The sequence below is a fragment of the Myotis yumanensis genome, unplaced genomic scaffold (genome assembly GCF_028538775.1).
Source record: "Myotis yumanensis isolate MYYU_CA2020_CCGP unplaced genomic scaffold, mMyoYum1.0.hap1 SCAF_2, whole genome shotgun sequence".
Classification (NCBI taxonomy): Eukaryota; Metazoa; Chordata; class Mammalia; order Chiroptera; family Vespertilionidae; genus Myotis; species Myotis yumanensis.
In genome coordinates, this window is record NW_027223753.1 from 164,037,989 (window position 1) to 164,062,718 (window position 24,730).

At 38.2% G+C, this 24,730-nt stretch overlaps 1 protein-coding gene and 1 pseudogene across 1 annotated transcript in view; both read left to right on the forward strand.

Annotated features, from left to right (window-relative positions):
• PAK2 (p21 (RAC1) activated kinase 2) overlaps nt 1-24,730 on the forward strand; it is a 108,391-nt gene that overhangs the window by 62,556 nt on the left and 21,105 nt on the right. The window contains exons 3-11 of the mRNA XM_070406482.1: nt 8,762-8,862; nt 9,216-9,363; nt 11,393-11,424; nt 12,383-12,490; nt 14,040-14,172; nt 15,809-15,872; nt 18,275-18,323; nt 18,824-18,936; nt 23,793-23,910. Of these exons, the coding sequence (XP_070262583.1) occupies nt 8,762-8,862; nt 9,216-9,363; nt 11,393-11,424; nt 12,383-12,490; nt 14,040-14,172; nt 15,809-15,872; nt 18,275-18,323; nt 18,824-18,936; nt 23,793-23,910 (866 nt within the window). The remainder of the gene's footprint in view (nt 1-8,761; nt 8,863-9,215; nt 9,364-11,392; nt 11,425-12,382; nt 12,491-14,039; nt 14,173-15,808; nt 15,873-18,274; nt 18,324-18,823; nt 18,937-23,792; nt 23,911-24,730) is intronic.
• LOC139003956 (large ribosomal subunit protein eL18-like) lies at nt 19,932-23,211 on the forward strand (annotated as a pseudogene).

Genomic DNA, 24,730 nt, shown 5'->3' on the forward strand with positions numbered 1-24,730 from the left:
GAGAAACATCGATCAGCTGCCTCCTGCACATCTCCTACTGGGGATGTGCCCGCAACCCAGGTACATGCCCTTGACTGGAATCGAACCTGGGACCTTTCAGTCCGCAAGCCAACGCTCTATACACTGAGCCAAACCGGTTTCGGCTGGAGTGTTTGTTCTTAATCTGTGAAATATGCTGTTGCTATTTTAATAGAGATTGTGTTAAATCTGTAGATTGCTTTGAGTAGTATGGACATTTTAATTATGTTAATTCTACCAATCCATGATCATGGTATATTCTTCCACTTGTTTATATCCTCCTCTATCTCTGTTTCAACATCCTGTAGTTTTCCGAGTGCAAGTCTTTTATCTCCTTGGCTAAGTTTATTCCGAAGTATCTTAATTTTTTGTTGCAATAGTAAATGGGATTGTTTAGTTTCTCTTCTGAGAATTCATTATTGGTGTATAAAAATGATTTCTGGGTGTTAATTTTGTGGCCTGCTACATTGCCAAATTCATTTATTAAATCTGGTAGTTTTTTGGTGGAGTCTTAAGGGTTTTCTATGTACAGTATCATGTCATCTGTGAATAATGACAGTTTTACTTCCTCCTTTCCAATTTAGATGCCTTTTATTTCTTCTTCTTGTTTGATCACTATGACTATGACTTCCAGTACTATGTTGAATAAGAGTGGTGAAAGTGGACATCCCTGACTTGTTCCTGTTCTTAGGGGAAATGGTTTTAGTTTTTGCCCAGTAAGTATGATGTTGGCTGTAAATTTGTTACATATGACCTTTATCATGTTGAGGAATGACCCCTCTGTTCCCACTTTGCTGAGAGTTTTTATCAAAAATGGGTGTTGGATTTTGTCGAATGCTTTTTCTGCATCAATTAATATGATCGTGTGATTTTTGCCTTTCAATTTGTTTATGTGATGGATCACATTTATTGATTTAATAAATTGGACTTGGTCATGGTGTACGATCTTTTTAATATATTGCTGGATGCGATTTGCTAATATTTTGTTGAGGATTTTAGCATCTATGTTCATCAGGGATATTGGCCTGTAATTCTCTTTCTTTATAGTGTCTTTATCTGGTGTTGGAATTAAGATAATGTTGGTGTTATGGGTTGGCTCAGTGAGATAGACCACCGACTCAGAATCGTAACCCTTCCATGCCGCAGTCCCTCACCCTAGCACAGTTGGCCTCAAAAAAAGAGTTTGGAAGTGTTCCTTCCTCTTGGATTTTCTGAAATAGTTTGAAGAGTATAGGGGTTAGTTCTTCTTTGAATGTTTGGTAAAACTCCACTGTGAAGCCATGTGGACCAAGGCTTTTGTGTTCTAGGAGTCTTTAGATTACTACTTCTATTTCATCAGTTGTTGGCCTATTCAGGTTTTCTGATTCTTCCTCATTCAGTTTTGGAAGATTGTATTTTTCTGGGAATTTGTCCATTTCATCCACACCGTCCAGCTTGTTGGCATATAGTTGTTCATAGTATTTTCTTATAGTCCTTTGTATTGCTGTGGTGTCAGTGATTACTTCTCTGCTTTCATTTCTGATTATATTTATTTGGGTCCTAGATTAGTCTGATTAAAGGTTCATCAATCTTGTTTCTAGATTAGTCTGGTTAAAGGTTCATCAATCTTGTTTATCTTTTCAGATAACCAGCTTGCGGTTTCATTGAATTTTGGGGGGTGTTTTTTGTTTGTTTGTTTGTTTTTTGCCTCTATGGCATTTATTTCTGCTCTCATTTTTATTTCCTTCCTTCTATTTTGGGCTTTTCTCGTTGTTCTCTTTCTAATTCTTTAAGATGTAGGGTTAAATAGTTTATTATTGATTTTTCTTATTTTTTGTGGTAGGCCTATAGTGCCATGAACTTTCCTCTCAGGATTGCTTTTGCTGTGTCCCTGAGATTTGGGGTTGTTGTGTGTTCATTTTTATTTGTTTCCAGGAAGTTTTTTATTTATTTCTTGATCTCATTGGTAACCCATACATTGTTTAATAACATGCCATTTAGCTACCATGTGTTTGAATGTTTTGGGGTGTTTTTATTATAGTTGATTTGGAATTTCATTCCACTGTGACCTGAGAAGATGCTTCATATAATTTCACTCTTCTTGAACTTTATGTCCTAACATGTGGTCTGTCTTTGTGAATGACCCATATGCACTTGAGAAGAACATATATTCTGCAGCTTTGGGGTGAATATTCTATAAATGTCAGTTAAATCCATCTGATCCAGTGTGTCCTTTAGAGTCACTGTTTCCTTGTTAATTTTTTGTCTGAAAGATCTATCCAGTGAAGTGAGGGAGGTGATAAAGTCCCCTACTATGACTGTATTGTTGTTGATCTTTCCCTTAAAGTCCTCTAAAAGTTTTTTTTATGTATTAAAGTGCTCCTATATTGGGTGCATTTATGTTTATCAGTGTTATATCCTCTTATTGGATCAATCCCTTTAGTTTTATGTAGTGACCTTTCTTGTCTCTTGTGATTTACCTTCATTTTGAAGTCTATTTTGTCAGATGAGTATTGCTACCCCAGCTCTTTTTTCTTTTCTGTTTGCATAGAAAATATTTTTCCATCCCTTCACTCTCATTCTCTGTGTCTTTTGTTCTGAAGTGGGTCTCTTGTAGATAGCATATAGTTTGGTCATATTTTTGTATCCATTCAGCTACCCTATGTCTTTTGATTGGAGCATTTACAATCAAATGAAAGCATTTGATTGGAGCATTTAATTCATTTACATTTAAGGTTATTATTGATAGGTACTTATTTATTGCCATTTTAATTCTGTATGCCTAGGTTTCTCTCTCTATTCTAATTATTACAGCCTTCACTTTAGCATTTTTTGTAATGCAGGCTTGCTGCTGATGTACTCCTTTAGCGTTTTTTTTGTTTTTTGTTTTTTTTTGGTCTGGGAACCTCTTTATTTCACTGTCCATTTTGAAGGATAGCTTTGCTGGATATAGTAATCTTGGTTTCAGATCCTTGCTTTCCATTATCTTGAGTACTTCATATTATTCCCTTCTGGCCTGTAGAGTTTCTGATGAGAAATCAGGTGTCAGCCTTATGGGAGCTCTTTTGCAGGTAACAGTTTGCTTTACTCTTGCATTCTTTAACATTCTCTCGTTGTCTTTAATTATTTTGCATTTTAATTATGATGTGTCTGGGTATTGGCCTGTTGGGTTCTTCTTGCTTGGGACTCTGTGCCTCCTGGACTTGTGTGACTTATTCCTTCACCAGGTTAGGAAATAATTCCTTCTGCCATTATTTCTTCAAAAACATTCTCTATCCCCTGCTCCTTTTCTTCCCCTTCTGGCACACCTACTATTTGAATATTGTTTCATGTTGTCCCACAGCTCCCTTAAGCTATCCTCCTGTTAAATTGTTTTTCCTATTTAGTTCTCTAATTGAGTGATTTTTTTCTACTCTGTCTTCTAATTCACTGATCTGATTCTCAGCTTCCCCTAATCTGCTGTTTATTCCTTCCATTGTGTTCTTTATTAGTGCTATGTCATTCTTTATTTCCGACTGGTCTTTTTTCATAGTTACTATATCTTTTCTCATGCTGTTGAGCATTTTTTACCATCATTATTATCAACTCTGTATCAGATAAACTTCTTATTTCCACTGAGCCAAACCAGTTTCGGCAAAACTTCTTATTTCCATTTCATTTATCTTTTCTTCTGGAGAATTCTCTTGTTCTTTCATAGTGGACTTTTTTTTTTTTTTGGTCTGCCCATTTTGGCTGCCTGTTGGGTTTGTGACTGTATTAGCTTTGTCACTCAGTCTCTAGTTCAGGACAGTGTCAAACGCTGTTTCTGACTAATTAGGTCAGGAAATACTAAAAGCCTTTAGAGATCCACCTCTGCCTGTTGACTCATTGGTTTCAGTTTTGTGTAGCCCTCAAGCAATCATCCACAGGTGTGGTGAGAGGTTTTCCAACAGACTGGGGCAATTGCTTCTGCCTAGAGCAGTGGTTCTCAACCTTGGCTGCACATTAGAATCACCTGGGAATCTTTTTAAAATCCTGATTTCTGGGCCTCATCCTCCGGAAATTCTGTTTCTTTGTTGCTAATGTTGTGGCCCCACCCCATAACAAAGAAACAGAATTTCTGGAGGATGAGGCCCAGAAATCAGGATTTTAAAAAGATTACCAGGTGGTTCTAATGTGCAGCCAAGGTTGAGATCCACTGGCCTAGAGGCTATTTGTTATTCTCAGTCTGTTAATGGGCCTCAGAAACTCCGCACCTTTGGGCAAGGTGTTTCCAATAGAGTGGGTCAACTGTCTTCTCCCAGTGGTCGGCAAACTGCAGCTCAGCAAATCATGGCTCGCGAGTCACATGTGGCTCTTTGGCCCCTTGAGTGTGGCTCTTCCACAAAATACCAGCTATTCCACAAAATACTGACTTCTGCGCATGGGCCACGAAGTTTCAATCGCACTGTACGTGCGTGCCCACACGTGGTATTTTGTGGAAGAGCCACACTCAAGGGGCCAAAAAGCCGCATGTGGCTCGTGATCCAGGGTTTGCCGACCACGGCGGGCCCAGGCAAAACCTGCCTCCATAGCAGAGGTCTGCCTGAGAAAGATGACCTCTGCTGCTTGAGGGAATGACTCAGCACAGGAAACCACAGGTGGCTGCCTTCTGAGCTCCAACCCTAGAACCCCCACCCCTGGCTTCTGCTCACACAGCTCCAGTCCACTCTGCCCTCCCTCTCCCGGAGCCCAAGGTGAGTGGCAGTGTACTAAATTTTGTGCATTGGCCCTTTAAGAGGGTGCCTGCATCTTCAGCCATCTCTCCCTGGCAGACAGCAACCCTGCTGCTTTCACAGCCAGATGTTATGTGGGCACCTTTCTCAGTTCTGGTGCTCTGTGTTGGAGAGCCCAGGCGTGGGTTTAGACCCCAGAGTTCTCAGTGGAAACCCCCGACAGCTGAGATATCCCTCTGGACCAGTGGTTCTCAACCTTCTGGCCCTTTAAATACAGTTCATGTTGTGACCCAACCATAAAATTATTTTCGTTGCTACTTCATAACTGTAATGTTGCTCCTGTTATGAATCGTAATGTAAATATCTGATATGCAGGATGGTCTTAGGCGACCCCTGTGAAAGGGTCGTTTGACCTCCAAAGGGGTCGCGACCCACAGGTTGAGAACCGCTGTATTAAGTTATCCAGTTGCCTGGTTGACATCTTGGAGATAAGCGATGGTGGATTTTTTGTTGTTGCTGGTCCTTGCAGTCTTGGCTTCCAGAGTTATAAAGCAGTGATTCTTTTTCTTTTTTCTTTTAAAGCAGTGATTCTTTTTATATAGCCATATCCTTCTAGCACATTATTCGATTTGAGACATGTTTCAGTATGTTTTTATTTTAGATACTTTTTAAAATATTCTTTTCACCTCCTACTGGGACTACTAAAATACAGGACCTATATGCGTGTTATATAAAATGAAATAGAATTAAATAGATTTTTAGGATATGGCGTCCTTTTACATGGACTAATGTTTGTAAATATGTTTCAAGTTCTGCTTAATTATTTTCTGCTTCTGTCCTTTGACTCTTTATTCTATACTCCTAATATATGAAACTTTCTTTAATATATGTCTCTAAACTTAACATTCCCACATTGAAAAACAAGGCTGGGCCTTCAACACAACAGGAACTAGAATTGTTTCTCTATGTATTAGGAAATATGGCCTGCAATAGTTACTGGATGTTATTTCTTATAACTTTATTCACCTGTGAGAGACCGATTCTGGTTTGGTTTAAGTATTCACTGAACTATAATGGAAGGGGGGATTCTATGGTTAACCTGGCTTGAATTTAGATGCCTACCTTGGACCAGTCATCTATAATAGGGTCATATAAGAAAATGGCTTTTTATCCCATATGCATATCAGAAGTGGGATGCTTAGCAGTTCTTTTTTTTAAAAGAAGAAATAATCACTCTAATACAAAATGGTTTTTCTGTAAGCAGTTCAGAACTCTCTAAAGAGTAAACTAGTAGCTTCTAGTTTGTTAATAAATATTTTCTCTAATGCAAGATACTAAGTTAGAAGCCAGGAGACATAAAGAGAAGTAGAAGGAGTCCTCAGATTACTTAAATTCCAGTGGAAGATGAGAGGTTGTTTATGATAGGTGTAATGGTGCATTTCAGTAAAGATAGCAAAATTTATACTAGACTTAACCGTTGTATTTTCTGCTGTTCCTTTTTATGACCAGTGTTCCCTGCCCCCTCACCATAGCTAGGTCTCTTGTAAATAACTATTATATGTGCCTGGGAGACCTAGAGAGGAGATGGACATTTGAGCACTTGCAAATCTATCATCACTTGCCAAAAAAATAATATGCTTCCTACTAATGCTCTTTTATATTAGGAGAACCTTCCGGTTAAACACAGCAGGTTGATTATATGCCTCTATTGTCTCTTCCTCCCCAGACCCAACTAAAATGATATGTAAAAAAAGAAAAGACGCCGAACCGGTTTGGCTCAGTGGATAGAGCATCGGCCTGCGGACTGAAGGGTCCCGGGTTCGATTCCGGTCAAGGGCATGTACCTTGGTTGCGGGCGCATCCCCACTGGGGGGCGTGCAGGAGGCAGCTGATCGATGTTTCTCTCTCATTGATGTTTCTAGCTCTCTATCCCTCTCCCTTCTTCTCTGTAAAAAATCAATAAAACATATTAAAAAAAAAAAAAGACTTTATATATCACAAGGGCAAAGTGAATGGGAGAGGACACAGTAAAGCACAAGAGATTTCAATACATATTTGGAAGGTTAAAGTTGTGGAGAAGTGAGAACTGACTAAGCAAACCAGAGGAAGATATATCCTAAGCATTTGCAGAGAGGAATGTCTAAGAAGTAAACTAGTTTTCCTTGTAAAAATGTCAGAGGTTCGGGAGTTAGAGGCACACAATGTGTGTGTGTGTGTGTGTGTGTGTGTGTGTGTGTGTGTGTGTGAGATAGAGAGAGAGAGATAGATAATTAACAGGCTGAAAAGAGGGGGGTTAGTTGACAATCCATATGGGAAGTGTCAAGGGACCTTACGACCCCTCCTCTACTCTACACAGCCATGAAATATAGCACATCCTCTGGAACAGCTAAAGAACAAACAAACATGTTCACATTTATTTGAGGAGAAATTAAACCCAAGAGGCTCCTTATTCTTGTCAGGGGAGTCAGGAAAAGGTGTGGCACCAGAATAAAAAAAAGTGGATTCAGTGGAAGTCAATATACTAAACTCCTTCCTCTGCCCTGCTTTCAGAACACTAGTAGCTTTAGTCAAAGTCCTCAGACAAGAAATGGGAAGAGTTTTCTCTGGATAAACAGAATACCCTGGGAAAAAAATACTTTAGATACTACACCCCCATCTTTTAAAATATATATATATTTTTTTATTTCAGAAAAGAAGGGAGAAGGAAAGAGAGAAACATCAGTGATGAGAAAGAATCATTGATCAGCTGCCTGCTGCACCCCCTGCCTCCTGGGGATCGAGCCCACAACCCAGGCATGTGCCCCGACTGGGAATCAAATCATGTCCTGGTTCACAGGTCAAGGCTCAACCACTGAGCCACACCAGCCAGGCTCCACCTCCATCTTTAATGGAAAGGCTAACTTATCTCCCAGTTAACTTTTTAAAAAATCCTCACTTGAGGATATGTTTTTATTGATTTTTAAAGAGAGGTGAAGGGAGAGAGGGAGAGAGAGAGAGAGAGAGGGAAGGAGAGAGAAACATTGGATCGGTTGTGTCCTGTATGAGCCCCTTCTGGGGAATCAAACCCACAACATAGGTATGCTCTGACCAAGAATCGAACCCTCGACCTTTTAGTGTATGGACAACTCTCCAACTAACTGAGCCACCTGGCTAGGTCATCCAGTTAACTTTTTGTACTTTTATATATGAGTAGACAATGAAGGATTGTCAGACACTTGACAACCGTTAAATAAGAGAGGCCAAAACAATGGGATAAAAAAGGAATGTAGAAGAAATAGACAATGTAGGGAGAAAAAACCCAACTTATACACACACAAACCATATAATAGAGAAGATAAATTGCATCCATGAAACAAGAAAAGCATCTCAGAAAAAGAATGGTCAGAGAACAATCTATATATATAAAAGCCTAAGCAACCGTTAGATGGAATGACCGGAATGACTGGTCGTTATGACGTGCACTCATCACCAGGGGGCAGATGCTCAACACAGAAGCTGCCCCCAGCCCTCAGGCCCCGATCACTGATGGGGCCTGCTGGCCAACCTCCCAGTTCCTCCCCCCAGCCGGCAGGCCCTTGGACTGGGATGGGAAACCGGGGATGGGTGGCGGCATTCGGGCAGTGAGGGAAGGAGAAGGTAGGTAGGCGTGGAGGCAGAGAACCTGATTGGCCCTATCGCCGGCCAGGCCTAGGGACCCCACCGGTGCACGAATTTTGTGCACTAGGCCTCTAGTGAGAAATAATTCTTGGAAAGCCAACATTTAAGATAACTAAAACAAACAAAAGATGTCACTAGGTGAAGAGTAGAATATCATTAATAAAATTTTCCCAGATCATTAAACTATAATGCAAAGATAAAAAATGTGACATTGTCTGGTTGTCTCCACCCCTAATTTACGACAGGATTAGTTACTGTACTTCATTTATCAGTTTTCTATCATTGTCTTTAAGGGAAATCTTTTTTCTAAAATAACTTTGTTTCTAATATGTTTTAGGAAAAATATAAACATGATTATGAGTACCTTTTTAAATTTTGTTTAATAGGTTGATTCTTTTTTTAATGCCCTTTAGGAAGTAGGAAGAAAGAGAAGGAACGGCCAGAAATTTCTCCTCCTTCTGATTTTGAGCACACCATCCATGTTGGCTTTGATGCTGTTACTGGAGAATTCACTGTAAGTTTACCTAGTTGGGACTCATTTTTATATCATCACTCAAGCTTTTCCATTAAGTATTAAGTTTGAAGTTAACTTTCCTAGCCACATATTAATTATGAATTCTTAGTGCTTTTCTCTTCTTCTAAAAGGATTTGTGGATGGATGTATCCTTTTTCTAGGGAACTGCAACTATTAATTATAATTATGCAAAACAGATTTAGATAAATAGACCTTTAGAAAACGAGGCTTTTTAGAATTTAGTCAAACCTATAGTTAATATAGATTGATTTATGTATTTCATCATTCACCTCTGGAAATTGATTTTATTAGAGCAACTTTAAACAGCTAATTCCTGACTGTCTTGTTTTTAGGGCATGCCAGAACAGTGGGCTCGATTATTACAGACTTCCAATATCACCAAACTAGAGCAAAAGAAGAATCCTCAGGCTGTGCTGGACGTCTTAAAGTTCTATGACTCCAACACAGTGAAGCAGAAATATCTGAGCTTTACTCCTCCAGGTAAGCTATCAATTCTAATTCACATGAGATTGCAGAGTTGTGAAACTCTTCAAAATAAAAAGATTGCTTATGGAAAAAAAAAACCACCTAAGCTGTAGTTTTTGTTTCCACTTTTCCCTTTGCATATACCTACCTTTTATTTATTTATTTATTTTTATTTCAGAGAGGAAGGTAGAGGGAGAGAGAGATAGAAACATCAATGATAAAAGAGAATCATTGATTGGCTGCCTCCTGCACACCCCACACTGAGGATCGAGCCTGCAACCCGGGCATACGCCCTGACCAGGATTTGACCAGAATTTGAACCGTTACCTCCTGGTTTGTAGGTCGATACTCAACCACTGAGTATCGAGTTTATAAAAGCTAGATCTGGCTGGGCTAGATCTAACTTTTATAAACTGACTGGAACAGCTCTTATGCATAATCTCTTAGCTTTGACAAAAGTGGATATTTTGGCCTTTTGTTTATTTGTTTTTCTCTTTACTTCTTTTGAATGACTTCCAGCAATAGAAGGGGAAAATGCTGATTTATAGTTCATACTAGAAATATATTTATTGCTAGTGGGACAGGAGAAGGGTTGTATTAGTATATAAATGCACAGACTTTGAGGTAAAAAAATGTTTAAGTCCACTCAAAAATTGAAACATCAAATGTACAAAAAAAAGCATTAGACTAAAAGAAGTTATTCCTCAAAATTGAAATATCATCAGGCAAGACTAGAATAATAGTAGATTTTTAAAAATAGTTTGTTTGAGTCAGTATCGGAATAAAGTTCATACATTGTAGTTGAGTGCTATATCTCTTGAATCTTTTTTGATATTTAGGCTTCCCCTCCCTCATTCTGATTCTCATGGTCTCTTTTCCTTGTAATTTATTTGTTAAACAAACAAGATCATTTGTCTTGTTTCCCTAGTATGGATTGTACTAATTATATCCCAAGGTGTCATTTAATGTGTTTCTCTGTCCTCTGAAGTCATAGGTGTAGTTTTTAAAAACAATGTGATAGAGCTGAAATCATATAGTATTAATTGTACTTAATTTGATTGCATCATTGCAGAAATAGAGACCACTTGGCAAATGATTTTAATTTTTTTTTTACTTAGTCTAGTACATCCTTAGCAAAAGGTTAGACTTGTCCCTGAACTTTTCTGTCAACTAGTAAGTCTGTGTAAATTAGTAATCTTTTTTAAAATCATGTTTGACCAGAAAATTACATATTTCATAGATATTATATATGCATCTTAAAAAGTAAACCAAAACTTACCCTTCTAAATTGCAGAATGAGTATTTTATTTTATTTTATTTATTTTTTAATACATTTTTGTGGATTTCAGAGAGGAATGGAGAGGGAGAGAGAGAGAAACATCAATGATGAGAGAGAATCATTGATCGGCTGCCTCCTGCACGCCCTCTACTGGGGATCGAGCCCACAACCGGGCATGTGCCCTTGACTGGAATCGAACCCAGGACCCTTCAGTCCGCAGGCCAATGCTCTATCCATTGAGCCAAACTGGTTAGGGCCAGAATGAGTATTTTAATATTTAATCTTTATGAATTGGTTTTGCCCTCAGGGATATGCTTTCATACTCATCACAGTTTATATCAGGCATTGCCCTTTGCACATTTTGTCTGCATGGTTGGGTGCTTTAAATTCCTCAATAGGCAATTTTCTGGAGACAGTATCATTGTGAATAAGCTTCTATTTTATTTAATAAATACAGGTTGACAGGTATAGTTTCAAATAAATTTTAATAACTTTATTAAGGTGTAATTTACATGCTATAAAATTCACCCACTTAAAGGATACAGTTCAATGATTTTAGTAAATTTACATTAAGACTGGAGATTTGTCGACTGAATCTTACATAAATTCTTGTTTGAATACAGATATTGTCAGTTTTCTCAAGACTTAATTCAATTTAAAATCAGTCCAAACATTTTACTTGCTCTGCTTTCTATTATCTTTTATTTTTTAAGCGTTTTATTTTTTGAAATGTTAACTTAGCATTATTTTCTGTTTCATATTCAGAGAAAGATGGCTTCGCTTCTGGAACACCAGCAGTGAGTTAATATGCTATTTCTTATAGCTCTTGTTATAATTTAAGTTTCCCCAAACAAATTTCAGTTTTTATTTTGCTTTCTAAAATAAATTACAGCCATTAGAAATAAATAACTACTTAATATATGTTTTAGCTAGCCACTTAATTAGTTGAGGAAGCCATGTTAAACCAATAGAATATGCTTGATATGATACTCAAACTGCTAAAACTTATTATGATCGAGAGCAGTTTAGCTACTTTTGGTAATGTTTCTGTACATAGACATGAATACAAAGGACTGCTAGCTTTTTCCTCTGGCACCATTCTACTGAATATAGCCTGTGGAAACATACTGAACAAGAGGGAAGCCTGTCAGTCTTCAGAGTTGACTGAAACTTTGTAAGTTATCATGCAAGCACAGTTACCTCCTGCAGAGTCACTGTTTATTTTCAATTCCTCATTAGAGGAAACAGTCTCCTGGGGTTAATATGAAGGTTAACTGGGGTAATATGTAAAGTACCTATCTAGCACACACCTGGCACATAGTCTCTGTGTAAAGGTTAATACCTTTCTCTCTTGCTTCATTCGCTATCATTTTTTCTGGTGAATGTAGCTGTTTAAATGACCGAAAATGAATCTGACTTACACAAAGCCTAGAGGATTCTTATTTTTGGTCTTAACAAATAAAGTGATTGATTACTAAAGGGTTTGTTAAAAGGTATAAAATTCTCTATATAAAAGGTATACATTCTCTTTTAAGAATACTTGATATTTATCACATACGTTTATTTCATAAACTTACTTTACTTACAGAATTGCCTTCATGTTTTAAGTGATTAAATTAGAGTAAATGAGGATTTACTGTTTTGAAATGAGCTATTAAAATAAATATTTTTAAAAATATGTTAAAAGAGATTCATATTTTAACATATTGTTATATTTGACATGTCTTCCTTACCTTTGCTCGTTGATAAATACAGTTGAATACCAAGGGATCAGAAACATCAGCAGTAGTAGCAGAGGAAGATGATGATGATGAAGAGGCTGCTCCTCCTGTGATTGCCCCACGACCTGATCATACAAAATCAGTGAGTGTCTTATTAGTGAATTGGGCTGTGTATGTGTGCATGTGTGTTTTAAAAAGCAGTCTGTATTTGACTTCCATTGATCAATTTTAGAAAGCCCTCATGCTTAAAATATTTTAGTGTGGGGAAATTTGACTAGGAGATCTTTACCTAAAGACCACTCATCAAAAAACTAGCTAGCTATATATATATGTATATATATATATATATATATATATATATATGATATATTTAGTGATTTCAGAGAGGAAGGGAGAGAGATAGAAACATTGATGAGAGAGAATCATTGATTGGCTGCCTCCTACACGCCCCCTACTGGGGATCAAGCCCGCAACCCAGGCACGTGCCCTTGACCGGAATCGAACCTGGGACCCTTCAGTCCATAGGCCGACACTCTATCCACTTAGCCAAACCAGCTAGGGCAAAAAACTAGCTTTTTTGAAAATTAAAATCAAATGAGTTCTTTAAAATACAAATACTTATTGTTTTTTATTTTTTATTGAATTTATTGGGGTGACATTGGTTAATAAAATTACATATTTTATCTCCCATTTTACAATCCTCTCAAAGCCTAATGTCATTCAAGGGGCTTCTAAGAGTGAATTCCTAAACAGATATAGGAGAACTTTAACAATAATGACCTTAGGTAGAGAGAAAAGGAGTCCTGTCCCTCTCCCTGTACTAATACAAGTAAAGCAGGGGAAGGTGCTGTACATGGCGTCAGGGAGTGGTGGTACACTTGGCAGGTAAAGCTCTTGAGGACTGCCAGTGCATCCTGGTCTAATGATTGAGGGCTCTATTTTCTTTATATCCTAGAACTGGCTGTTGGAAATGAAAGGATAGAAATCATATTTGTGCAAAAATTTGGGGGATATTAATAGTTACTTTAACATCAAGGTTTCTATTATTTTGTTTTTTATTTCTCTTTTGTGGTAAAGACATGAATTTAAACTTTTTGCTTCATTACTAGCGTATCATTTTATTTTATTTTTCGTTAATCCTCACCCAAAGATATTTTTCCATTGATTTTTTTTTTTTTTTTTTTGAGGGAGTGGAAGGGAGGGGGAGAGACAGAGAGAATCGATGGATGTGGGAGAGACACATTGATTAGTTGCCTCCTACACGTGCCCCAACCAGGACTGGGGATTGAGTCTGCAACCTAGGTATGTGCCCTTGACCAGAATCGAACCTAGGACCCTTCAGTCCACTGGCCGATGCTCTATTCACTAAGCCAAACTGCCTAGGGCTCTAGCATATCATTTTAGATCTGGTTACTCTTAAATTTCATTCAAGGATCTGCTCTTTTGCTAGAAAAATTTAAAAGAAAGACATGATGTACGAAATAAAAATGTTTCACATTTATTCTTAGTTACAAGTCGGTTTTTTTCCTACAAATCTTTTTTAAAGACAGATCTGAAAATATTATTCTCATTCTTTAGAACACTGGAGACAACTTAGTTTTGGTTAAAAATCAAAAAAGTGAATAGTGTGCCAGTAAAAATACATAAAAACATTTTCCCTCAAGTCTCAGTAATTAACTGTCTCTTTGCAGATTTATACACGGTCTGTAATTGACCCTATTCCTGCACCAGTTGGTGATTCTAATGTTGATGGTGGTGCCAAGTCTTCTGACAAACAGAAAAAGAAGACCAAAATGACAGATGAAGAAATTATGGAGAAATTAAGTATGTATTTCCTACATTTTACATTATTATGAAATTGTTGACAGCTCTTGAAACATTTGGCCCAGATGGATATGTATGTATGTATGTATGTATACATTTTTAAACGCTCCAAATAGCTGTTTATTTTATTTATTTTTTTAAATCCTCACCTGAGGATATTTTCCCATTGATTTTTAGAAAGAGTGGAAGGGAGAGGGAGAGACAGAGAGAAACACCAATGTGAGAGAGAGACATCGATTGGTTGCCTCTCAGATGTCCCCCGACCAGGGCCGGGAGTCTGCAACTGAGGTACGTGCCCTTGACCGGAATTGAACCTGGTACCTTTCAGTCTGCAGGCTGATGCTCTATCCACTGAGCCAAACCAGCTAGGGCTGGCCCAGATGGACTTTAATTTATACCCTATATTTTAGCTTAAGACATAAAGAATAAATTGTTGACTTCTAGGAACAACTTCAATTAAAATCTGAAAAAGCTCCCAAAATATCCTTCTTTGATTATTTATTATTATGTGTTGACTAGTGAGCAACTTCTCTCCAGTAGTTTAGTACCTTTGGAGCAACACTTTTTCCCAAAAGGCCAAATCTAAGATTCACAGTTGGAAACTTTATCAAAGGAAGTTTGTATATATTTATACATACCTATAGCTTCTCAGTATGAGAATATAAAATGACCATAAGAACTAAACAAAGTGGCCTTCCTGTATGGATATATTTGTAAACAAAAAATGGATTTTTTTTTCATCCATCAACTATCATTGGCCTGGATCAAGCATTGGAAATAATTTACATAGTGCCAGGGAGAGAGTAATGATAATGTCTGATTTGCAGGTCTACAGCAACTATAGTTATAATGAACACCTACATGGAGGGATTAAGAAAAAACACTATAATTATAGTGGCTGTAGACTTGTGGGTTATATGTAAGTTTCTTTGCTATATTCCTGTTTCCTTTTACCTTGAGCAAGTGAAAAAAAAAATTTTAATATATTTTTATTGATCTCAGAGAGGAAGGGGGAGAGAGAGAGAGATAGAAACATCAATGATGAAAGAGAATCATTGATTGGCTACCTCCTGCACATCCCCTACTGGGGATTGAGCCTGCAACTCGGGCATGTGCCCTTTACCAGAATTGAACCTGGAACCCTTCAGTCCTCAGGCCAACACATTATCCACTGAGCCAAACCAGCTAGGGCAAGCAAGTGAAAATTTGGTTTTCTCATGTTTTCACTTATTGGTAATAAAAATATAAGTTATAGTTTTATGTCCAACAGCCTAGTTCTAAAACCTTTTTCTTAGTTGTAACTTTGTGACCTTTCCTAAAGCAGATGTGTGCTTAGCTCATATTAGAGTAGTTTTTATACTGATAAGTAGTTTTCTAAATACATTGTAAGATCAAAGATATATTTGTATAGTCAGAAAAGCCAATTAGGGTTATTCATTTGGATATTATTTATATATTTAAGTGTTTTTAGTGTTTGTGGTTGAAACATAGTATTTTGAGATTTAATGTAATGTTTGAAAACCACTATTCTAAAATCAATGGAGTTTATTAAAAGGAATAATGACATCAGAATTAATTTACAATTTAAAAGTGCTTGACTGAGCTTAAAATTTTTTGTTGTTTTTGTTTAAAATAGGAACTATTGTGAGCATAGGTGACCCTAAGAAAAAATATACAAGATATGAAAAAATTGGGCAGGGGTAAGTATCTGTGACTGTATTATCACTATATTCAATACTTACTAGAGGTACAGCATGATATCTCTTTTGCTTGCTGACATTGAGCACTTATAATATTCTCTGAGTGATGTCCTTAGATTTGTGTAAATAAGTAATGTATTTCTTTTTAGATGCTATGAAAAAACTATTATTTAGCAACAACTGTACATTGTTTTGTGTGGGTTTTTTTTCTTTTTATTGATTTTAGAGAGAGGGAAGAGGGAAAAAGAAACAAACATCAATTTGTTGTTCCACTTATTTATGCATTTATTGGTTGATTCTTGTATGTACTCTACCCAAATTGAACCTCCAACCTTGGCATATCAGGATGATGCTCTAATCAAGTGAGCTACCTAGCTAGGGCACGAGTATACATTGTTTCTTCTTAAATGGTATTTCCCATTGGTAATAAGAGATTAGATGGGTGGAAAAATTATCCTTCAAATATATTTAAAAGATTGTAGGAACATTTACTACAATATTATAGGCAATAAAAACATACATTTTCATTACATCTATTCACTATCTTTGAATCTACTGGTTATTTGATTTTGTCCAGTAATTTGTATTTTTAAACTATATTAACTAAACACTTTTCCTGTTGCTTAGGAACAGATGAACATCTGGAATTTTTAATGTTATTAATCTCTGGAAAATGTTCTGTGAATTTAGAAAGAGAGCTTAACGTTATTTTTGAAAGTTTCCTTATGAATTTCTTTTGAAAAACTAAATTTAGCCCTATCCGGCTTGGCTCAGTGGATAAAGCGTCAGCCTGCGGACTGAAGGGTCCCAGGTTCAATTCCGGTCAAGGGCACATGCCTGGGTTGCGGGCTCCATCCCCAGTGTGGGGTGTGCAGGAGGCAGCCGATCAGTGGTTCTCTCTCATCATTGATGTTTCTATCTCTCTCTCCTTCTCCCTTTCTCTCTGAAATCAATAAAGAAATATATTTTTAAAAAATAAATAAATAAAAATAAAATAAAAAACTAAATTTAATTGCAGCACTGGTTTTAATAACAAAAATTAAGAATCACATTTTAAGTATAATAATGGATAAATTGTAATACTAGTAAATGGAATGATACAGGTTGGAGCAAACGTAGGTTTATAGGTGTTTGTATGGGAAAAAACAATAACTAATAAATAATAATACAAGAATGAATTGTGTTTCGGTTACTCACAACTGTAAACCTACTTTTGCCCCACCTTGTATATGTAATAATAATGAGTGAACAAGAATGATATCTAACAAAAAGCAAAGGGGGAAAAAAGAACAAGAAAGAATAAAATCTATCTATTTCGATGACCATCCCAAATTCAATGTTGAATTATAAGAGAAAATTGCAGAAAAAATACATAAAGTTAAATCATTTTTATGACGTTTAAAAATTATGTTAACCTTGGCCCATGTAGCTTGATTGAGCATTGTCCTATGCACTGAAGGGTTGCTGGTTGGATTCCTAGTCAGGGCACATGCCCAGGTTTCAGGTTCAATCCCCAGTTGGGGTGCATGCTGGAGGCAGCTGATTGATGTTTCTCTCTCACATAGATGTTTCTCTCTCCTCTCTCTGTCATTCTCTCTCTCCATCCCACCCCTTTTCCTTCCTCTCTCTAACATCAATTTTAATTTTAAAATATATTTTTAAAAGTATGTTAAATATATTCTGTAGAGATACATATCTATGTTCTTTGTAGATAAAGTATAAAGAAATGCATGGAACTGACATACATCAAATACAAAATGAACAAATGCACATTACTTTTGGGAGGAAAGAGGATGCCTTTGGAAAGGGCTCACAAAAACCTTCAGATTTATTTGTAGTTCTTTGTTGTTGTTTAAACATATTTTTATTAATTTCAGAGAGGGAGTGGGGGGAAGAGAGAGATAGAAACATCAGTGATGAGAGAAAATCATTGATGGGCTGCCTCCTGCATACCCCCTACTGAATGTCAAGCTCACAACCTGGTCATATGTTCTTACCTGGAATTGAACCCTGACCTCCAGGTTCATAGGTCAATGCTCAGCCACTGAGCCAAGCAGGCTGGGTTAGTTCTTTGTTTTTTAATTAGGGAAGTGGATCCATGGGTATATGTTGCTCTCCCCTCCCCCCCCCTTTATCTTTTTTCTCCATTTTTGTAGATATGAAATTAGTGACAAATTTCTAACCTACGTTTTGGCCACAGGGATTGCTTCTTTTTCTTCTTTTTCCCCCTTTTTATTTTTACTTTTGTTTTACTGTATTTTTATTTTGTTTTTACTCTTGTTAAAGATGTTATTAAGTCTTAAATGTTTAATCCTTTTTCAGTTCTAAGTATAAAGTCTTTGGATGTTATAAATCGTAGTGATTTAGAAACCTTAAATCTGGTTGTGTTTTTTTCCTCCTAGGGCTTCTGGTACAGTTTTCACTGCTACTGATGTGGCATTGGGACAGGAGGTAGCTACTTTTTCATTGTTCTGGGTGTTACCATTAGGTTTTAGTACAGGAGGAAACTGGATGAACCTGTGACTAATCAATAAAAATCTCTTTTTCAGTTGGATATGTTGAAAGAATTATTCTACATACTTTTATTTTCTGTGTAATTTTATAGCACTTTATTAAGGGGGGAGCAATTAATGCATTGTTTCATAAATAAGCAAATATTTAAAAAATTATTTTCCCAGCTTGGAATGAGCTGACCTTGGGTTGGTTAATCAGCTTTAAGAGAAATCTAAAAACATCTGGGCTCTATGTATTACAAAGCTTTGTGAATAGGCAGTGTGGAAATAAAAGTACTACCTAATTATAAATTATAATTATAATAACTGTAATTATTATAATTTCATTATATAACATACTAGTATACAATAAATTAAATTATTAACTGATTGGTATTTGCAATTTTGTTAGAGAATTAGGAAACTTCTAATTTTTTAAAAATTCTATTGCCATTATAGGTTGCTATCAAACAGATTAATTTACAGAAACAGCCAAAGAAGGAATTGATCATTAATGAGATTCTGGTGATGAAAGAATTAAAGAATCCCAACATAGTTAACTTCTTGGACAGGTAAATATGAATACTTCTTAAGCATTGGGACAAAAATGTGGAAATTTTAAGTCTCATGGTTTTGGGGGTTAGTCACTTTAGTGAAACCACAGTAGAATGCCAATGCTGAAAAGTAAGCTTGAAGGAGGAGGAGGTAAAAATAGCACATTTGCAGTTTAACATAGATATTACTTAGCAAGTGAGAGAAGGCAGTTAAATGAAAGACATTGCTGCTGGCGTTAATATTAATTATAAATGTTCAGAAGCAGAAACATTAAGAGAAGGTGATTCATATCTTGACCAACGGAGGTGACAGGCCACATAGTTTTTAAACTTTTAGGTGAATTTTTATTTCAAATGCTTTTATGAGCAAATACTATGTCTCTCAAAACCTCATTTAATTTAGGAATTGATGTTTTAAAAACATATCTTAAAACTATTGTGCATTTTTTATTTTATTATTATTTTGTTGTTGTGAATCCTCACCTGAGAATATTTTTTCCATTGCTTTTTAGAGAAAATGGATGGGAGGGGAGAAGAGGGAGGGAGGAAAAGAGAGAGAAACATTTATGTGAGAGAGACACATCTATTGGTTGCCTCTGACACATGCCCCAGCCAGGGCCAGGGATTGAACCTGCAACTCAGGTACATGCCCTTGACCAGGAACTGAACCCACAACCCTTGGGTGCGTAGGCTGACGTTCTAATCATTGAGCAATAGCCAGTCAGGGCATAGCTATTATGTGTTTTTAAAAGCAGTTACATATATGTGAATGTAAGAAGAGTAATAGAAAAGTAATGGAAATTATAGTAGTGATTATATTGGAAATAGGGAATTATAGGTGATTTTCTTATAATGATAACTCATTTTTTTAGACTTTAGTCATAGTAATGAGGAACATGTTCATAGAAATAAACTTACCAGATACATTTAAACATAGTATTTTAAGTTGGTATATCATGGTGGTTAAGAAAAGCCATAAGCTTTCCGGACCTGGTGGAGCAGAAGATGCCATCATGGGAGTTGACATCTGCCACAACAAAAACCAAAGGTTTGGTGTAAGGAGCCCAAGAGCCAGAACATCTACCCAAGGCTGTTGATCAAGCCGTACAGGTTTCTGGCCAGAAAAACCAACTCCACCTTCAACCAAATGGTGCTGAAGAGGTTGTTCATGAGTCCACCAACTGGCCACCTGGGTCCCTTTCCCGAATGATCCAGAAGAGGAAGCTTCCCGGCCAGAGGACATACCACTGTGGTTATAGGGACTATAACTGATGACATAAATGTCCAGGAGATGCCCAATCTGAAGGTTGTGTGCACTTCGTGTGAACAGCCGTCCCCTGAGCCACATCCTCAAGGCTGGGGGCTAGATCCACACCTTCAAGCAGCTGGACCCGGGCTCCCCCAAGGGCTGTGGCTCGATGTTGCTTTCTGGTCCTCGCAAGGACTGAGACGTATACAGGCATTTGGCCAGGCTCCTGGAACCTCCCAGTCACACCAAACCCTATGTACCATCCAAGGGCCAGAAGTTTGAGCACGCAAGAGGCTGATGGTCCAGCCCCAGCTACAGAAACTAACCAGATCCTATCTAGTTATTAAAAAGATTTTTGGGGAGGAACTAAGATGGCGGCATAGGTAAACACCTGAACTTGCTGCCTCACACAACCATATCAAAATTACAACTAAAAGACAAAACAGATATCATCCAGAACCACGGGAAGGCTGGCTGAGTTGAATTTATACAGCTAGAAGGACAGAGAAAAGCCCACTGAAACTGGGAGGAGGTACAGAAGTGCAGAAGTATGGAGGCGTGCACGAAACAGGCTGGCAACTGGGTACACTGTTGTCTTTCTCAGTCGGGAGGGAGATACAAGCTCCCGACTGCTCTGAACTCCAGTTCCGGGTGAGACTCTGGGGACCCGGACTCATACGGGGAGAAACTGGGCGGTCTGGCATCGGGCCGGAACAAGAAGGCGGCTTTCTCTCAGAGGTGCTTGCAGCAATCATTGTTCCTGCACAGGGCCGCGGGACACAGAGACCCAGGGACCTCTTTTCGGGGCAGGGATGACGGGCAGCCATTGCTGTTTGCTCTACCCTGTGGTGATTCCCTGAGACCCTGCCCCACCCAATTTACAACCCCACCCAAGCTGTGCCGCAGCAACTTTTGCATATGAAAACCTGGCCTTTTGCAATCTAAAACCTAACAAACTGCAGCTGGGTCAGAGATCCCCAGAGCTTCCAAAAAAAGGCCCAGGGCTCTACACCAGCCTGCATTGCTTCACAGCTGGGCCTCATCTGGGCACCTCCAAACCCCAAATAAAGAGGAGGAATCTACAGATCTCTCAGTAGCTCCTGTTGGGTGGCCTCAGGCAGTGGCTGACTTTGCACCTCCTTGGAGATCCAAGAGCCACTATACCCAGTGGTCAGAGTGAGACCATACCAGAGTACAACTCTTCGCATCCATAAGGGACACACTCAGGGGGCAGACTCAGTGAGCACCAAAGCCCCACTGAAGCAAGTCCTGCCCCATAAGGGTGTCTCCTGCACAGCAGCTCTTCCATTGTAGATACAGCTGGTCTTCACAGCCAATTGGCCTGGAGGTCAATTCCTCCCAGTGATACCAACAACAATCAAGGCTTAACTACAACAAGACTGTGCACACAGCCCTCAAAGGGATGCACCAAGAGTGTCCACCTCAGGTAATTAGGGAGGCTGAGCCACTGGACCCTATAGGACACCTAGCACACAAAGCCACTCTATCAACACAGGGAAGCAGCCAAAGTGCGGAGACAAAGAAACATGTCACAAATGAAAGAAATGGAGGAAAGCAAACTATTGGATATAGAGTTCAAAACCACGGTTATAAGGTTACTCAAGAATCTTCTAGAAACCTCCTAGAAATTTAGTGCGATCCTCAAGGGTATGAAAAAGAACCAACTAAAAATTAAGCATACACTAACTGAAATAAAGAATAATATACAGAGATCCAACAGCAGACTAGAGGATCCCAAGAATCAAGTCAAAGAGTTGAAATACGAAGAAGCAAAAAACACCCAACCAGAAAATCAAAAAGAAAAAAGAATCCAAAAATATGAAGATAGTGTAAGGAGCCTCTGGGACAACTTCAAGCATACCAACATCCGAATTATGGGGTTGCCAGAAGAAAAGAGAGAACAAGATACTGAAAACCTATTTGAAGAAATAATGACAGAAAACTTCCCCTACCTGGTGAAAGAAATAGACTTACAAGCCCAGGAAGCCCAGAGAACCCCAAACAAAAGGAATCCAAAGAGGACCACACCACGACACATCATACTTAAAATGCCAAGGGCAAATGACAGAGAGAATCTTAAAAGCAGCAAGAGGAAAACAGTTACTTACAAGGGAGTACCCATACGACTGTCAGCTGGTTTCTCAACAGAAACTATGTAGGCCAGAAGGGAGTGGCAAGAAATATTCAAAGTGATGAATACCAAGAACCTACAACCAATGCCGAGGCCGGTTTGGCTCAGTGGATGGAGCGTCGGCCTGCGGACTGGGGGGTCCCGGGTTCGATTCCGGTCGAGGGCATGTGCCTGGGTTTCGGGCGCATCCCCAGTGGGAGATGTGCAGGAGGCGGCTGATCGATGTTTCTCTCCCATCCATGTTTCTGGCTCTCTGGCTCTCTCCCTTCCTCTCTGTGAAGAATCAATAAAATATATTTAAAAAAAAAAAAAAAAAAGAACCTACAACCAAGATTACTTTATCCAGCAAAGCTATCATTTAGAATTGAAGGTTAGATAAAGAGCTTCACAGATAAGAAAAAGCTAAAGGAGTTCATCACCACCAAACCAGTATGAAGGGTATTCTTTTAGAAGAGGAAGAAGAAGAAAAAGGTAAAGATAAAAATTATGAACAACATGCCCTAACCGGTTTGGCTCAGTGGATAGAGTGTCAGCCTGCGGACTAAAGGTCCCAGGTTCTATTCCAGTCAAAGGCATGTACCTTGGTTGCGGGCACATCCCCAGTAGGAGGTGTGCAGGAGGCAGCTAATCGATGTTTCTCTCTCATCGATGTTTCTAACTCTCTATCCCTTTCCCTTCCTCTCTGTAAAAAATCAATAAAATATATTTTTTAAAAAATTATGAGCAACAAAGTGACAACAAATACATATCTATCAACAAGTGAATCTAAAAATCAAGTGAATAAAAAATCTGATGAACAGAATAAACTGGTGAATATAATAGAATCAGGGGCTTAGAAAGGGAGTGGACTGACAATTCTCAGGGGGAAGGGAGTGTAGGGTGTGGGAAGAGACTGGACAAAAATCGTACACCTATGGACGAGGACGGGGTGGGGGGTAAGGTCATGGAGTGGGGTGGGAACCGGGTGTAGTGGAGCTATGGGGGGGTGGGGTGGAAGAGGAACAACTGTAATAATTTGAACAATAAAGATTTATTTTAAAAAATATAAAAATAAAAAGATTTTCTTTTTAAATAAAAATAAAAAAAGAAAAGCCATAAGCTTTGCAGCCACTTCATACTTGGCTTCAGATTCTGGTTTTGTCACTTACTAGCTGTGTTACCTTAGATGAGTTACTTAACCTCTCCAAGCTTCTGTCTGTTCATCTGTCAAACAGGATGAATAAGTCTACCTATGCACTCAAGTTACAATTGTGGTCAAACTTGAATGTGACTCAGGAAAACCATAATGACCCTCAGTTATTTTTCTGTGCTGTTACATAGCAGCTTTCTAGTTGTCTTCCTACCTCTCAAAGCTATCAGCTTTCTAGTTTTGTTATGAAGGTGCCTAAACTTTGAATTCTTCAACATTCAAGAGTGCCATGTGTTTAGAAAATATAAGAATGTGAGTGTATTGTGTGTGTGTGTTTTTTTTAGTTTCCTGGTGGGAGACGAATTGTTTGTAGTGATGGAGTACCTTGCTGGGGGATCACTTACTGATGTTGTAACAGAAACCTGCATGGATGAGGCTCAGATTGCTGCTGTGTGCAGAGAGGTGAGTTTGCTGCCATTTTGATAAGTTATGGTGATGTGCAGTTAGCAGGAGATGAAAAAAGGGAAAGTTTTTCCACACAGGTAAATTTTATTGAGTGTAATCCTTTCTCTGTACACATTCTCTACATGTTTTTTTCCATACCATTTCATTCTACTTGAGAGTTTCAGCCCTTCATGTGTAAGATAATTCTGCAATGAAGCATGGACCTTTGAAGAGTGAAACTCACAGGTGAATTTCAGTGGGATCATCATTATAATTCATCATCCAAACGGGATGCTTTTGAGACATGTATGTCATTAAAAATACACCACTCACCCTGGCCAAGTGTGGCTCAGTTGGTTGGAGGAGCCCATGCACTGTATGGTGGCAGATTCCATTCCTGGTCAGGGCAGATACCCATGTTTCTGGTTTGATCCCCAGTCCGGGTATGTGTGGGAGGTGGCCTGTCGATGGTTCTCTCTCAAATCAATGTTTCTCTCTTTCTCTTTATAAAAATCAATTTTAAAAAAATACACCACTCAACAGAGGAAACAAACCCTCCTTCAGGCAAAGCAGTACATATGTTCACCTTAAGTGTTAATACATCTGCTTCTGGCTTTATTAATCTTATTGATAGTAAAGAAACTGGTTGTTCCTTGATATTTATTAATGAACAAGAGGCCCAGTGCACGAATATTCATGCAAGAGTAGACCTTCCTTACCCCGGTTGCTGGCACCAGCTTTTTTCCAGCTGCCAGCAGGCACCCGGGACCCGGGCTTCCCTCGCAGCCCCTGCTTTTTTGGAAGGATATCTGGTCTAATTAGCATATTACACTTTTAT